General features: G+C 39.3%; 3 protein-coding genes across 5 annotated transcripts; 2 read left to right on the top strand and 1 right to left on the bottom strand.

The window, feature by feature from the left end:
• Positions 1–50: 50 nt before the first annotated feature.
• LOC307021416 (uncharacterized protein) lies at positions 51–12,641 on the bottom strand. Its single transcript, XM_079653530.1, has 3 exons — positions 12,162–12,641; positions 9,158–9,568; positions 51–661 (listed from the first exon to the last, which is right to left on the bottom strand). Exons 1-3 carry the CDS (start codon positions 12,250–12,252, stop codon positions 648–650), a joined length of 516 nt encoding a protein of 171 aa, XP_079509656.1. The 5' UTR covers positions 12,253–12,641; the 3' UTR covers positions 51–647.
• LOC307021415 (uncharacterized protein) lies at positions 668–4,160 on the top strand. Of its 3 annotated transcripts, none has more exons than XR_013803145.1 (3): positions 668–1,129; positions 1,491–1,582; positions 2,015–4,157. XR_013803145.1 is itself a non-coding variant. In XM_079653529.1 (3 exons), the coding sequence occupies exons 2-3, from the start codon at positions 1,503–1,505 to the stop codon at positions 3,039–3,041; spliced, it is 618 nt and encodes a 205-aa protein (XP_079509655.1). In that variant the 5' UTR covers positions 668–1,129; positions 1,491–1,502; the 3' UTR covers positions 3,042–4,160. The 3 variants fall into 3 exon arrangements, 2 of the variants coding, with proteins under 2 accessions (XP_079509655.1, XP_079509654.1); XM_079653529.1 differs by having other exon boundaries at positions 2,504–4,160; XM_079653528.1 differs by having other exon boundaries at positions 668–1,582; positions 2,504–4,160.
• A 530-nt stretch (positions 12,642–13,171) lies between the features above and the next one.
• On the top strand, positions 13,172–15,912 carry rpl30 (ribosomal protein L30). The gene is made up of 5 exons (XM_079655256.1): positions 13,172–13,282; positions 13,389–13,437; positions 13,934–14,079; positions 15,104–15,234; positions 15,812–15,912. Exons 2-5 carry the CDS (start codon positions 13,417–13,419, stop codon positions 15,862–15,864), a joined length of 351 nt encoding a protein of 116 aa, XP_079511382.1. The 5' UTR covers positions 13,172–13,282; positions 13,389–13,416; the 3' UTR covers positions 15,865–15,912.
• Positions 15,913–17,007: the final 1,095 nt, after the last annotated feature.

Below are 17,007 nucleotides of genomic sequence, written 5' to 3'. Positions count from 1 at the left end.
CACATCAGAGATAACGTCTGTATTCATCCAGCTTTAAGAAAGTACATGCATTCAATTTTCAAAGTGGCTTTTTTATTTTTTGATATAGCTTATAACAGATTTTGGAAGTTTTTCCCAGAGAGAAATAATGACAGAAACAAAAAAAGCAATTACGCTTTTCTCCTTCATGCTTTTATATAAATGTTAACTGTCATAAGTTTAACTTCATAGTAACAGCTCTTCATACTCATTACAAACTCGTTTGTAAAAATCAAAGCCAGCATCGCAAGCAGAATAATATTTCATAAATCAAATATATTTTGGCTTTGGTTTCCTTAGTTATAATTTTGTAGAAAAGTATAGGATGTTTTTTTCAAGTTAAATCAAAGATAATCTATTATTCTATACAGATAATAAATATACATTTCTATGACAATTTATCATTTAAATTACCCTGAAATGATGAAAACAAACATTAAGTGCCACAGAGCTATTATGAAGGGAACAAGGCACAGTGATGACTGAGGAACCCTGACGGAAAGTCGTTTTTCATCACAGGGTCTGCATCTTGGCAACAAGGCGACATCTTACTCATACTTTTATTCGTGCATACAAACAGAGATGGAAACATCCAACAAACTCTTCTGTGCAGTCGTTCATGTTGCACCTCACTCACTGGGAGCTGAAAACCAAAAGAGGGGAAACATGTTTAGGTTGCGTAGATGTTTTTGGAAACAATTGCCCATGTGACTATAAAAACATTGGTTTGACTTTAAAGAAAAGGCAACTGTTCCAAATTTATTTTTGCAATGCTTTGAGCACCGCAAAACAATTTGATCCTTTTTAGCGGAAATCCTAAAATCATACCTATACCTGCATGGCTTGATACAGTAGGTGGAAGTAAATTAATATGTTTGATTGTAATTCAAAAATAACTTTAAGACCAGGGGCCTCATGTATAACGCCGTGCGTAGGATTGACGTGGGAAGGTTGCTTGCGTAGTAGAAATCTGAAAAATAGGTCCATAAATGCATAGATATATATAAACACTAGATGGCTCATGGGAGATTTTCCAGCGTAGCTCACCGGCCGCAATCTTGCTACAGTCAACAGCTACTCTGGTACGCGCTAGGGTAGCTCGGTCAGTAAGGTGAGTGATCTGCACAAAAATACTCTTACATCGCTGAAATAATGACTGATTTACAAACGGTTTGGTTTATTATAAACATTATTAGCATGGCTATGATACAGGATGCTTGGACATGTTGAAATTGCAGCTTTTCTTTGTGTATGTGCCGTGGTTGTATTTATTAGCTGGCTAATAACAAGAGGCTGTGAGTGAGACCTAGTATTTACAAAGTTGACCCAGCAACTTTACACCAGTGGGAGAGGCATAACTGCTCTTTCTTTTCAACATAACTTAAGTTACACATGATTTCTTCCAAGTGGTTTGGCTTATTAAAAACATCTTACATTTTAGATACAGGAAATTGCTGGCTTTGTGTTTACAGAAGTACCTGACTATGCCGGACTTTTGTGCAGCCTACGGATGCTCTAATCGCCGCAGTATGCAGACAACAACCCGTGGAATCACCTTTCACGTGTAAGATATGACAATATTATGACTATAATTAGGATAATCGTTAATTACTTAGTGGATGTATGTACATTACAAGTCCTGCTACACAGGATCAGTGGGGCTATGTGAGATAATAGTATTGCAAGATTGATGTTCTTGTTGACCCAGCCTCTTTAGAATATGTTGCTACCATTTCTTTACACAATTATTTAATGTTTCTTTTGGACACCTTTTTTATAACTCTTAGTGTGGTTGTCTTATTCTTAAAGTATACATTACATACATACATACATACATACATACATACATACATACATATATACATACATACAATTACCCCAAACATATGATAATTTCGTTGTGTATTTTTGTCCTTACCCTTAATGTTAAAGGAAAGAAGGGAGGACAATGTTGACAATAATTTATATATCTGGCTACCTTTCTCATGTTTTTAAGGTTTCCCAAAACCGGAGAGAGGAGGCGGCAGTGGGAAGTTGCCCTAAGAAGGGACTACTATACCATTTCTTCATATTTGCTGTTTCCTCTGCATACTCTAATGAGGTTTATTATTCTCAAGCGCTTCAAGGCCTCAGGGCTGATTTGGCAGACTATGTTGAAACTACTCCTTTTCACACTAAGTTTGAACTTCCATATTTTGATGACTGTTGTACTTTCTATGGCTCAAGGACACAGGTGTCCAAATAGCGATATGAGACCGTGTGAAAGTGGATTTCTGAGGCGTTCCGCCATGCTACACAAAACTTTGTCTGCCCGCTCTATCTTGTATATAAGCTTTGCTATTTTGTGACTATTGCGCACACTCCTGCAGACTACTCTGTACTCTGTGAGACATGTACCTTTGAAGCTTCAAATAAATAACCAGCAAATAACGCTGCCTGCTTTCACCAGTTTATAATTGATTACTCTCATTGTACATCTTTACAGTATTGACGAGTTTAAAATATCCACAACAAGGACGTCTCCTCTACCCCTGTGCATTCTGGGAGAGGATGTGGCTGTTGTGGAGGATTACGAATACCTGGGAGTGCACTTAGACAATGGGCTGAACTGGAGGATCAACACTGAGGCTGTGCACAAGAAGGGGATGAGCAGAGTCTATTTTCTGAGGAAGCTGAGATCCTTCCACGTGTGCAGCAAGATGCTGGAGATCTTCTACCGGTCTGTTGTAGCCAGTGCACTCTTCTTTGCTGCGGTCTGCTGGGGGGGCAGCATAAGAGCCGGTGACACCGGCAGGATCAATAAACTGATCAGGAAAGCTGGGGCTGTCATCGGCATCAAGCTGGACCCCTATGAAGCTGTGGTGGAGAGGAGGACACTGAACAGGCTGTTGTACATCATGGATAACCCCACCCATCCTCTCCACCTGCAGCTGGACAGTCAACGGAGCTCCTTTTCCAACAGACTGCTGCAGCTCCGCAGTGCCATAACTCTGTACAACAAATCACCTCTGGCTGGAAGATAACTCTCTGCTTCATAATTTCTCTTGAATATAACCACGTTGTACATTTTACACATATATAATCTGTTCAATATTTAACATTAATATTCCATATGCCTTATATTTATGTATATTATATATATAAATATCCTGCCAAACTCAACATGTATATTTTCCTCTTTATTTTTCTTGCTTTTTTCTAATTTATTGTAAAATGCCTTGTCCCTTATGATGCTGTAATTAAAAATGTTTTCCCAAATTGGGACCAATAAAGTACCATCTTATCTTATTTGCATGTGGAATGTCACTAACAAATTAGAGCATCATTTGGCTTGTCATATTAAGTCCTTTATCTCGGTGGTACCCAGGAAGGTCTATGATGGTGTTACTAGGAGAGCCCAATATAATTTGAGGTGGTACTCTGTGTAAAAAGTTTGAGAACCACTGGCCATCTCACTTGCTCTATGTCACTCATACACTTGAATAAACATGTGCAAACATTGAAACTACACCCAGGAGTTGGCAACCTTTACAATCAAAATAGCCATTTTTGTCCAGAGCCTCAAAACATATTTTTGCCTTATAAGGGGACAAGCCTATTAAGATCAATTTCTTAAAAGTACGCGTCTAATAATGTGTCTAATAAACCCATACAATGGTTGTGAAAGAATACCAAAGCTGAGGCTAGACGATGATTGATTGTTGGTGTGCCATGTGTCACCGTGTGTCTTATTGGTTTTGTGTTATACTGTATTTTATTGTGTGCAGCTGGTCCTTATCTCCAAGACACATTTAAAACAAAATAACCTTGAACCTTGAAGCCCCATCTCTCCCCACCTGCCCCTGCTTCCTACATCCCCTCCACACCAAGTTGTTCTTCTTAATAATAATACATTTTTTGGGGGGGGCCGCCTTTCATAACACCCAAGGACACCTTACAGGGCATAGGGGCAATATAGGGAACAATTAAAACAGTGGATTTATTGAGATATCAGCCGGGGTAAGACAAGACAAACAACAGTAAATGGACTACAGAAGGACACAAAAGGACACAGGGTACAGTTTATATTATTCTTGGGCTTGTTTCGACTACAAGAACTCAGGGCACCGTGCTGTGAAGTGGTAACGTATTTCAAAGGTTCTGGATTTGTTTACAAATCTAGAAACTAAATACAAAACTAGGACGATATGAAGATCTGATGTCAAAGATAATTGTTATAAATGACACAGAACTGGCCTGTCTGTGAGCTCATTTTATGTTGGTTTGGTTCCTCTGATAAAGGTGTGAATATCTAAATAATATACCACCATATGCTATTGTCATTAGTTGTGTCCCTGTTCTTCAAGGTAAGGCATTGCTAAATTAACAACTCTTGGCTTACAGAGTGGTAACATGAGAACGATTTTTATATTAAAGTATAAATATATTTATATTCTATAATAATATTTTAAATATTAACAATATAATAACATAAATGGAAATATATACACCGGCAAATATTTAATATAAATACCTTGTTGTTCCCTCTCTGTGTGTATAGCTATTGCTTTATCTGCTTAATGTTATTTTCATAAGAAAGTCCATGATTATAAGTATGCAGTATCATAACTACATCTTTGATGTTTATAAAAAACCAAACCGTTTGAAAATTGGTTGAAAATTGAGCAAGCTATGGTTATTTAAATAGTAAACCATAATGTTATGAATGAGAGCACTGCCTGTAGCAAGATGGCGGCCATGTGGCAACGTCGGTCTCCATTGGCCAGCAGCGCGGGTGAGTCATCTAGTGTTTATATCTATATATCTATGCATAAATGTTCCGCCACTATCCGATTCACCAAACATTGCGTACCGGCGAGGAAAGTGCGTATGGCACTTCCTACGCCGGTTTCCCTTTATAAATCACACAACCGACTCGAAATGCGGTGCAGCTTTTGCGGGCTTCACGTAACGCCCATATTTGCCTATAAATAGTCAAAGAAACCTCCTTTCATTCATTCATTTTTGACTGACTGCATGGATAAGATCGCAGGAAATGACGACAGAACAGCTAAAAAAAAACATAGATGACAACGTGTCAGATTTTGGTTATTTTGGGGAAGTCGAGATAAATCATATTATTTGGTGGATGCAGTTTGAATCAGAGTAGCAGCATGGAGGTCGGATCGTCACCAAAATAAATAAATAAGTGGTCCGAAAAAGGTTAATGACAACAAAAATACATATAGCCTTCCTCGGGCAGTGTGTTTGTACCGGGGACACGAGACCCCCCCTTGATGAGAAACTGTAAAAATGATCGGGGAATCCTTCCGGAGTGGAGTCATGACGACTGGATCTGAATTAGCCTATGTTTTTGTATTTGGTGCTTTGTGTCCCAGCTGTCGATCAGCTGTGCGCAGCGTCTCCACTGCAGCCTGTGCATCTCAATCCCCCCCCCCTCCGCAGCAACTCTATATCCACCAGTTAAAGGAAATAAAACTAATGTGTTGTGTTATATTAGCTGTAAAATGTACCACATATGGTGCTCTTAGTTTCCATACCTCCTGTGTTTTACGAGTGACTTATCAAGTCTTGGCAAACGGCATAAAACACGATTAAACATGTATTAAACATATATAAAACCATGCTCGTATCTACAACCTATAGAAATGCAAAACGGCGTCAGTTTAGACGTAATGCTGTCCTCCTGCTTACCGCATCATTTATGAAAAAAAAATTCATAACATTAACACAACATATTCGAATTTCGAGGTGGTTTTAAATAACATATGTGTATTTCTTTCTTTCTCCAAGTTATGTTTTTGTGTGCACTGAGGAGTCTCAAACAGGCGTTTGTTAAATCATTTTAAGATTGGCTTTCATCAATGTTTGAAAATGAATTCTTCATATATGATAAATGAGAGGTAACATTTTATTTATGGTATTATTTCCACATATGTCTCTCCATTCTTCCTTCTTCCAACGGTGTTGCAGTTTCTCGTCTCTCCCGTTTTTGTGCTTAGTGCTTAGTTTGCGTGGAGGACCGCACGTTTTCCCGTCAAGTTAGTATTTTATAAATCGCAAACAATGCGTAGAAACTGCCGTACGCCATTTTTTGAGCGTATATCCCTTTATAAATGAGGCCCCAGGTCTGTAGCAACAAAAACTTTACTCATTCAGCCTGTAAAACCCTTACACTCCAATGTGGGACTTTTCATTGTTGGGGAAATATTTTCCAAGGCCCATAACTTTGACCCAGTTGATCAGTTCTGTCCTGACTGAGCACAGGCACCTGTAACCTTGGCTGCTGCTCTCAGTGTTTTGTCTCCCTGTTCCTGCCTGTTGGCGTCAGCTGATAGAGGTGTTATGATTCTATCTTGTTATGCACAATGTTGATTATTCTCTCGGAACTAGCTAAATACATGGGTCTGGGGTAGAGTTTTTCAGAATTGACTGTGGCATCTCAACCGTGTGGTCAACTCGTGGCCCGTGACATGTCTTGTGAATTCTCCTGCCGAAGCTCCAAATAAACCGTCAGTGTTTGCCATCAAAGCTCCAGCTCTCCATCGTGTCTCTCTTTGAGTCCTGACTCCAATTGCTTCAGAAGTTTCCTCCACATTCATGACTTTTCTTTTTAAGACTTCACCAAACCCATCTCACCCCCGCTTAAGTGACACTCGATCATCTGCCTCCATTGGCTGTGAAACTGGGGCAACATCGCCCATGGCCAGTGAAAGCCCTATATATGTTGGCATGCTCTGGTTTCTCTGTGGACTCAGATTGCACCTTAATGAAACCACGTTGACAACAAAATGTTCGCATCACACCTACACACACACACACACACACACACACACACACACACACACACACACACACACACACACACACACACACACACACACACACACACACACACACACACACACACACACACACACACACACACACACACACACACACACACACACACACACACACAAGGTGTGTGCAGGCCAGCCAAACACAGCTGAGTCACAACTAAATGATTAAAGTTGGACACCAAAGGGGTCGGTCAAGTGCAGACAAAGGGTAAGGAGAGTGCTGACTAATATTTAAATAAATAAATGTATACTTTTTATTAATTATGTTCAATACTTTTTGTCAAACTATTGAGTAATCTATTAGAAACAGCTTGCACCTGTTGTCTGTCTATTCTCTCTCTAACTAAAGGCTGGAGTTTTTAAATGATTTTGTGGCAGTATTTTGTCACCAGATAGTCTTTGAAACAACACCCCAGCAATCAAACTGTTGGATAAACCATAATAAAGACGTTTTGTTAATTTAACCTTAATTTAACTCCAGATTAGTTTTAAAATTGGCAGTATTACCATATCTTTAGATGTACCTAAATAAGTGATGGCGCCTGTACCAGATAACTGCGTAAATAAATGCTTGAAGGTATGGGTAGACCAAAACTGATCGAAAAACAAAGTGGTGGAGGCAATATATGGTCATGTACAGAAACTAATGCATTTTCTCCACTGCATAATCCAGTACTGTAGCTTTCCTTGTCTTCTTCCAAACTGCATTACAGTGGTAGACACTTTGCATAAGACTAAGAGGAAAATGAAGAGCTGACCTCATGAAGAGTCGAATGCCTTTCATTTGCATCATGAAGAAATTATTGAAATGATAGCATGCGATGTGATGCTGCATTGTGTTACACAGCACTTCCATAGATAATAATGTAGTGTGCAGGGATCCTCACTGTGCAGACCTGCAGTCACTCTGATGTGCTCTTTTGGTATTTAAAGCAGCTATTCTTACGTTGTAATAACTAACTTGTATGTTAGCATATCCCCCTGCTGCCAGAGAGGTGAACAGGTTCAGTATTTGTCTCCAGAGACAACAAAGGGATCCTGACATTGTGTGTTTTGTTTGGGAGGAAGGGTTCATGCCATATCCTAACAACACATCTTGGAAAAAAAAACAAAGATGTCATTGAAACCAACCAGTTTTGTGCATGATCATTCAGTTTTTATCATTTTAAGAGCTTTAAAAAAATGAAGTATTTGCTTGCAAATTGAACACATCAGGAGCTGACCCTGGGCCAAACAGTTAAAGTTAAATGTTTGGTCTATAGCCCTAACAACTGTTACAGCTTCAAAGGACAATGGTTACACTTTAACAGACTGTTCAGGCATGAGTCATCACTATTTAAACATCCTACATCTATCCTCACCTAATACTACTTTTGAAAAGATTTAGCCTGGATATACTTTTCTTATATGGTAGAAATCTCATTTCTCTTTTTATTTGACCAAATGTCGTATTCAAAGCCAAATAAATGGTATAAAAAAGACAAAGGTTTTAGCGCTGACAGTCGATATTAAACATTACATTTTCTTTAAATCTGAACGTACAAACAACAAACTTTTAAAACATAAATTCACTCTTAGCTTTTCAATATATTATGTAATAGGTTTTAAGTCTTGGAAATGTTAGTTCCCCAGGCTGTAGTATAATTGTTTCATTAAAGTCTATTTTTAAACAAAGATATACTCTCAGGAGGTGAACATATTCATTAATACATTTTCAAGAATGCAGCCTAATGAAAAGACTCCTCTGTGAGTCCAAATATAATAAAGTGTATCAATATAATACATCGTTATTACATTCATTAATTCATGCAACCTGGTTAGGCTAACCGTTAAGTGTGAGGCAGATTCTTAAAGACTAACTAAATAATCAGATGTGTGACTTATAAACAAATATGTGTGGCCGCCCCGGTGTGTTCATTAAAAGACATGCCTGTGTGTTGTTGGGTATCACCTGGTTACCGACATTGCAATGGGACTGTGGGGGGTCGAGGGAAAGACGGGAGGGACATTATGTACCTGCGCTGTCTTCATGCAGGAGGTGGAGCAGTGCTCAGGTTACTGCTGCTCAGTGGTAACAATTTAACCATAATAACCTTACTTCCCCTAATGCCACACAACACTACTATGACATTTTTTTCTACTAAATGTGGTTAAAAAAATACCTGTTTCACAGGTAGATTATTTTGAGTAAGAATCCCCCTACATTCAGTATTGGGAAGTCCTTAAAATGTGCCTTAGCGAAAAAAGAAAAGATTGTCATTGACCTGTCCAAGTTAAGTTTTCGCCCTCCTACCTACCTTGCTCTGCAGGTGCTTCAGGTGCTGCTGCTGGTTCTTCTGCAGGTGTTGCATTTGGAGCTTCTGCAGGTTTTGCATCTGGAGCTTCTGCTGGAGCTGCTGCTGGTTCTTCTGCTGGTGTTGCTGGCGGTTCTTCTGCAGGAGCTGCTGCCGGTTCTTCTGCAGGAGCTGCTGCCGGTTCTTCTGCTGGAGCTGCTGATGACTCTTCTGCTGGAGCTGCGGCTGGTTCTCCTGTAGGTGCTGCTGCCTCTGCGGGCGGGGGGGCTGCAGCAGGCTGAAGCTCCTGAGTGTCTGCAGATGTTGCAGCTGCAGCAGGATTGTCTGCAGGTGTAGCATCGCCTCCGCCAGCAGGTGTCTGGTCGGGAATAGTTTCGCTGTCCTCAGCTACTTTACCATTCTCATTGCCCGTTCCTGTCAGGATCACAGGTCAAATTCAAGATATTATGTAAAACCAATACATAAAATATCAAATGCAGGGTCACGAGTCAAAGTAGTGTTTATATTCACTGGGGTTTGGGTAACCATGTGCTTCTGATGATATTGTTCTTTCTGCTTTGAGTAAAATAATTTGTACACATTTGGATATTATTTTATTGGGGCATCAATACTGTGCTCTGTTTACTTTATGTTTGTGTTGGCTACATTATGGCCACAGAGCTGACATAACCCAGAGCCATAGACATGCAACACGCAACACGCAACATGTTAACACGCAACATGTTAACACGCAACATGTTAACACGCAACTATTATAATAATGATAATGCCATGCAACACATTTTGTTAAAATTGTGCCGACTTCATTTACATAATGTAGGAGCAGCCGGTGAAAATGTGGCTAATACTGCAACTGCATTTCACAAGTTTGAAGGAAATAAAGATATTTTGTATCTTATAATGTACACCCTCATGTATCATACTTTGAAAATTGAGTAAGTAATAAAATAAGAGTTGTTTGCATGCGGACTCCTAACATCCAAAAATAAAACACCAATGAATAACAATTTCCTCTTGCACAATAAGAAAAAAAAGTATGCACTGTTCTACAATACTTGATCAACTGTTCCTCTTTGGAAAATATAACAAATATGGGGTTGCTGCCAAAGGTCATTGGGAAGGAAGTAAAAAAAAGCATAAAGAAATCCCCACTGACACATACTGGAACCACAATTGTTAATGATTATGTGGAGTGTTTCTAAGAAACATTAACACATGCTGCAGAGCTCATAGCTCTCTGGACAGGTTGCTGTGTGTTTGAAACTGTGCATGACTACCATGTACTCGTTTTTTCAGAGGGATTTGCATTGCAAGTGTATTTGCATGGATAAAAGAAGTCTTGATCATCAAACGTCCATGTTTGTATAAATACGATGTCTGTGCCTTTCTTTAGTGTCACAATATATTTTAGTTTCAAGAGATAATGGTGTTCTTCAAATGTTTATTTTAAACCTTTTGAATCTCGGGGTAAGGGATGTCATCTTTCTTTCTTTGGGGTGACAAGTAAGAACAGGCGAAGGAAAAGCAGCCATGTAAAAAGAAGAAAAGATCTGGACAAATTTGCATCTGACCTCCAAGATGATAATAGCAGGAACACCTTGCTTTTCAATGTCATTCAGCAAATAAACACGGAAACCAGAGAGCAAAGACAAAAACGACTCTCTTAGTTGACAACGACAACTACACACTTTTAGAATCATAGGGGGGAACTCTCTTTTTACTTTTCACCCAAAGGAATGTCAGAGGTCAGTTCCAGCTGCAGGGCATGAGCTTTGAACACACTTGTGCAGAGTCAGTTTCCCATCTCCTTTACACATTTAAAGTATCCTTACTTATGTGAGCTTGCATGCATGTGTCTCCATACAGGCCTGTGATATCTCTTTAAGAACTGCAAAGAGAGATTTAGAGCAAGAGACACTTGCTCAGAGGGGGTCCCACTAAGTGAATATTTGACCAGTTTTCCACCTTCGTTTTTAGAGTTCTCTCACACAGTGCTTAAGCTGGCATTACTGCAAACAGAGATACATTCAAAACACAGATTTGGTAAATATAAACATTTGACAGCATTCAAGTCAACTAAACCTACACATGCGTTCTTACGTTTCCTTAGCACTGCTACATTTAAGCACAGGATGCATTGTTGATGTTTTACATTAAAGCCTGTGTTAGTTTGTACCGCAGCCGGGCCATCTACTGTATACTACAACAAAGGAGCTCCCGAAGAGGCTTCTCCATTTCCTTTGGAAACTGTAGACTGTCACCAAATCTGCTTTCATGCCACTGTCTCTCCCTCTCAGGGAAGACTGAGCCAGAAACCTCTGTTAAATAATGACAATAAACTTTCCCATCCTGTCACTGTGGAGCTCTGGTTCACTCAAACTACAGACATCAGATACTGTGGAGTGAGAAATACATTGAGGATCATTTGCATGTGGATATGGTCCTTTTTATCAGAGCAGCGTTCACCACAAGATAATTATATGGTGTAACTATATTTGGAGAAAGCAGTGAACTTCCACGATGACCAACTACATGTTACAAGGCTATTTTTACTTTAATGTAATAATAAAGATTAACCTCGACTACCTAATTACAGTATTATCTTTGGGGTTTAGTTAAGGCAAATTGGTATTTACAGATATGTCACATTCAATAATATCTCTAAAGTAAAGCTGAATATCGTGCTTGGTCAGTGCCTTACTGTTATAAAGTTAAGAGATATATAGGTTCACACTGTGCAAAAAACACATTATTGATATTTGACATGCAAAACATGAAACTACAGAATAAAAGGAATGGAAAAGGTTGATTAGGAAATCATTGCTTCCATTTAACTTTTCACCATAGCATTATATTTTTCTTTAATAGATTAAACATTCTGTTTTTGTCCACTTCAATTATGCTTGCAATAAATGCTACTCGGCTGCATACTGTTTATACTTCCACATATTTCGTATATATATTTGCACCATATTTCACAGAAAATATATAAATGTATGAGCATCACCTGTTGTGCTGGCTCCGTTGCTCTCCTCTGGTTTAGAACTAGGTCGAGTCGGATCTATCGCTGAAGTTTGGGAACTGGTGGAGCATCCCATCCTGCCCTGTGCTCATAGAGGACTGGATGGTAAACTTCAGAGTTGTGGGATGAGGAGAGGCGCTGATGACGTGGTGCATAGGCTAGATATCGGCTCTTTAAATGGAGATAATTCAAAACTGTGGACAGCGAGTCCCCGCAACGAGAACAAATGAGACAGGCTGGGAGTCAAATTCCTTTAGTCCTGTGCGTAATTACGCATCGTGTTTCCTCCTCCAGAAACGCGTTGAGCTGTTTGTGTTGTGGCTACAGGTCACTAAACAGTTGGTCAGATAGGTGAAATGTGGGCTTCTGTTGTGTTCTGTTACTTAGGCTGTTTTTCCTGGAGGCTGCATGGCGCAGGTGCGAAAATACATTATTCAGCAGAGTGCAGCGGCAACCTCTTGGGGAGGGGAAGTTAAAATAATGTAACCTCGCCAAACTCACATCTTGCCCACGGTCACTTGCGATTAATCTAAAAAATGTTAACCCTAAATTAATCCACTGGAAAGAAATTACATCCTTAATGTAGCAAGACGAAAATATAATCATACTCCATAAAAATTAAAAATCCTGCAATCAAAACATTACATCATCATCATTAGCAATTGCCTACAATATCAAGTGAAAGCTAAATGAGAATCTAACAATGAATAATGCTGTGCAAGCTTGTTATTTGATCAAACATAATAGATGTAACAATTCAAAAAGTGATATAGATTAGCATTTGGAAATCAATAAGATACTATATTATAACTTGTAATTGGCACACCAAAGTACAGCCGACTATGATTATTCTTATCATATACTATACTATAGATGACTAATGTTTTTGACTTTTTATAAATATATTTCAATGGAAGGGAAAAGCTTTGGTCAATATCATGTTTGCTTGATTTTAGACAATGTGCATACAAATATTGTCATACATTTTGTGCTCATCTAATCAGCATGATGCGCAGTAGTCGACAGCGCAGACCCACCGACAGATATCCGCGCAGTGCACGCTGGGACTTCCTTTCTCTCCGAGGCCATATTGGAGTTAACTCATAGTAAGACGAGCTCCGAGTTTTCTTTATAAAAATCACTAGGATTTACACATTTTAACACTTTTGTTGTCTCCGCACATTAACGACAGTCTTCTCCTCTCGTCCGCAGGTTGGCCGGTCAGGACTAAACCGCAAAAATGGTGGCCGCAAAGAAAACGGTGAGTGCCGTTTGCTCGAGCGGAGTGCACGCGCTGCTCTAGGGCCAGGCTGCTCTTCACGTGGAGACCTGTTTCTGTTGAGGCCTGCTAGCTAGCAATGTTGCTCATTTTGCTGACGCAGTATTTACACAATTGTATATAGTTTCGTTTTACATTTTGGCGGTTGTAAAAGTTTGAAAGCATGATGCGACTGTCCCTCTATTTATTGACGTGTATATGTTTGTCGGTAAACGTTTGTAACTGTAATGACACCGCAGTGTTGCTAATGCTAGTATGCTAAATCTACCAGAACATTTTCTTAACCGTGGTAACAATCCCTACTTATTTACGATGTCAGCATATTTTAATGTGCTGCCCTTCGTGTTACCGTTTGTTAAATTACATATTTGTATGTCCCACATACATTTTGGGTTTTTGCATGAACACAACGATGGACAACTGGTTAGGTATGTAGCCTCTGAGCATTCATTAACGTTAGGCATCTGTGTTTGTACAGAAAAAGTCCATGGAGTCCATCAACTCTCGTCTCCAGCTGGTGATGAAGAGTGGAAAATACGTTCTGGGCTACAAACAGTCCCAGAAGATGATCCGTCAGGGAAAAGCCAAGCTGGTCATCCTGGCCAACAACTGCCCTGCCCTCAGGTAATGCTTAACAAAGATACAACATGTATTGTAAATGTAGGACGATGTATTGAAGGGTTCTATGAATACATAGCTATTTTATAATTGTTGCAAGCAAAAGTTATATGGGGGTATATGTGAGTTGTTTATGGATTGTTTATCAACAACTATTAGGGTTAAGTCTATCTTGTAGAAAGCATATTCAATATTGCACACTTAACACTTTAAATTCAGGTATATCATACTTGATAAAAACTGTATTAATAGTAATTATGTAATTTTTATTTTATGTTGAAACTAATAAATCATATCAAATTCCACATGAGAAGACCTATTTGGCAACAAACTGGATTGTGATTCTAGTTGACGGAGCTTGTTAAAAGCCTTGCATTATTATTATTATTATTATTATTATAAGGACTAGGAAGGATGTAAAGAAAATGGCATGCCAAATATTACAGGTATTTGTTAAAATCTTTATAACTAACTGCAGGGCCACTAAGTGACTTGCCTTTTCTTTATATGTCCAGGCCTTAAAGTTGTGAACAGATTTTTGAATTTTTCAGAAGATTTAAAGGCTGTAGATTCTGTTGTAAAGACTAGTTGAGGAACTATAAGGGTGTGGCAGTGTCTATCGGCGGAGCCCTTGTCCTTTGTATGTATATATTCTTTTCCTTTTGCTGTTTTTGAGAGTCAACCTAAAAGAAAAGTACTGACAAGATGCCAGATAGTAGGCACTCGTCAAACTGAAGGATGAAAATGTGGAGAATGGAAACACAAAATGGAAAAAGCTTTTTCTTAAACTACAGAGAATCTGAGATTGGCTTTCATCTACTCACAAACACCACAACCCTGGTTAAGCCGGGGCTGAATGGCTAGCCTTGAATGTTGCAATTACAACTCGCATTGAGCTTGTTTTTTTAGATGATCAGGTTAATGACTGATTATTGGTGTTTAGTTTTCACCTTTTTTAGGGGATTTTTAAAACATGGTTGACCTGTATTTTGAAACTTTGAAAATGTTTTCCTCTTTCTGCCCTTTCCAGGAAATCTGAGGTTGAATACTATGCCATGCTGGCCAAGACCGGTGTCCACCACTACAGTGGAAACAACATTGAGCTCGGCACAGCCTGCGGAAAGTACTTCAGGGTGTGCACACTGGCCATCATTGACCCTGGTGAGTACCTTCCTCCACAGAGTAGTGCAGTCCATTTGAACCCTTTCCTTTCTAATGCCAAATGCGTTGAGCCTGCTCTTTGGTGTGTATAGGCAAAGTTGGTGCAGGGACATTAGCCCAGAGTGGGCCTGTCCTAGCGACTACTTTAATAGTACTGAACAACAACAAAAAACACCAACCCTTTCAATCACAGCACTGCATTTGAATTATGCTCAACAGAATACAAATTTCATTCAATTAACCTATTCCTTGCTAAATATATATTGGTAGTCTAGTCCTAACATAATTGTATTGAAGGCATGCAATTATGAAAACATGTTTGGCTTCTAATGTGAAACTTTTTCATGCACTTGAATCTTTTGTTTGTTAAAAGAGTAGTAGCCAGATTTATGATGTAATGTAGCCTGAGATGATAAAGATGGAACTCAACCAGTCGGACTGCTAAAATGCTTCTATTGACCTTATTCAAATATTTTACAACTTTGAAGTGGTACCTTTCCCCACTAATGTTGACTCTGGTTACATATTAGTACGAGGTATTCAAATTTAAGCTGACGTTTCGTCCTTTTCTCCACAGGCGATTCTGACATCATCAGGAGCATGCCAGACCAGCAGCAGCCACCCCAGTAGAGCTGTTCCCCCGCCCCGTTGTGATAAATAAAGTCGGTGTTAACAGTATCTGCTGCTGTCGTCTTTATTATTAAAAACAAGTGAGAACTGTGCCAGTCCTACACGTGTCCACCAGAGAGCATCAGTGTCCTCTTTGACTTTCTCAGATGAGTAAACACCCATTGAGAATGTTTAGGTCTGTGAAGGAAATCCCCTCTGCATAGCTGTACCATCCCTAACAGCTAAACATGTCAAAAGTCATTCAAAACTAGATTTTAAACAGTTGAATATTCTTCAGAGACTTGTGTGACAAAGCGTGGCCACAGGATTATCTGTGTAAATGATGATCCACCCAACTCATCAATGTTAAAATTACACGACTGCTGATCCTTGAGAACATTTTCTCACTGACATAAACCTTGGGGATGACAGTCAACGGTATTGGCTGCAGCCCGCTGAGTGTAATGGAGAGGACGCTGTCCTTTCAGGGGTATTAAAAGCTTGAGTGATGGATGTCTTCGTCACACACTAGATATCCTCACTGAGAATATACCGCTCAATGCCAGTCAAAAACAAGATGATTCACTCATTGTCAGCCACAGGAAATGGTTAATTTAATTTAACCCATTACGTCTATAAATGATAATTTAGTGATCATGCAGTTCAGCTTGGGAAAGGAGTGTAAGATGCACTTTGAAGCAGCCATATGTTGACATCAATTTACCATCCATTTTAAAATAGTCATGTTGATTTAAACTGGTTTTGCAAGAACTCTCTCAGATTTTGATGCCTAGAGTAAAACCTGACTAATCAACTAACAGAAAGAAAACACCCATTTTGTCTTGGGTATGAAGCTCCTTCAGTTATCCCCAATTCATAACCACTGCAGCGTATCTGTAACAAGCATCAATGGACGATCGGCAGTGGATTGAAACTCACCTGAACTCTGTTGCATATAACTTTAGAGGGGGATAATAAAAGAAAATGCTAATCTCACTGAGACTAGTGTTTCCCAGAGGTCAAACTGCAGCTTCAATGCTCTGCTGCAGCTGTTAGGGGTCAGTGTCTGGCTGATGGGCAGTTTAGTAGCACAGGTGGATGAAGTGGATTAAACCTCATCTGTAACGCTGATGGACATCAGACTGAGGCCGTCACAGACCTTTT

Source organism: Notothenia rossii, assembly GCF_949606895.1.
Source record: "Notothenia rossii genome assembly, chromosome: 10".
NCBI classification, from domain to species: Eukaryota; Metazoa; Chordata; class Actinopteri; order Perciformes; family Nototheniidae; genus Notothenia; species Notothenia rossii.
Note: the sequence above shows the minus strand (reverse complement) of the source record. Positions and strands in the feature narration are given on the sequence as shown.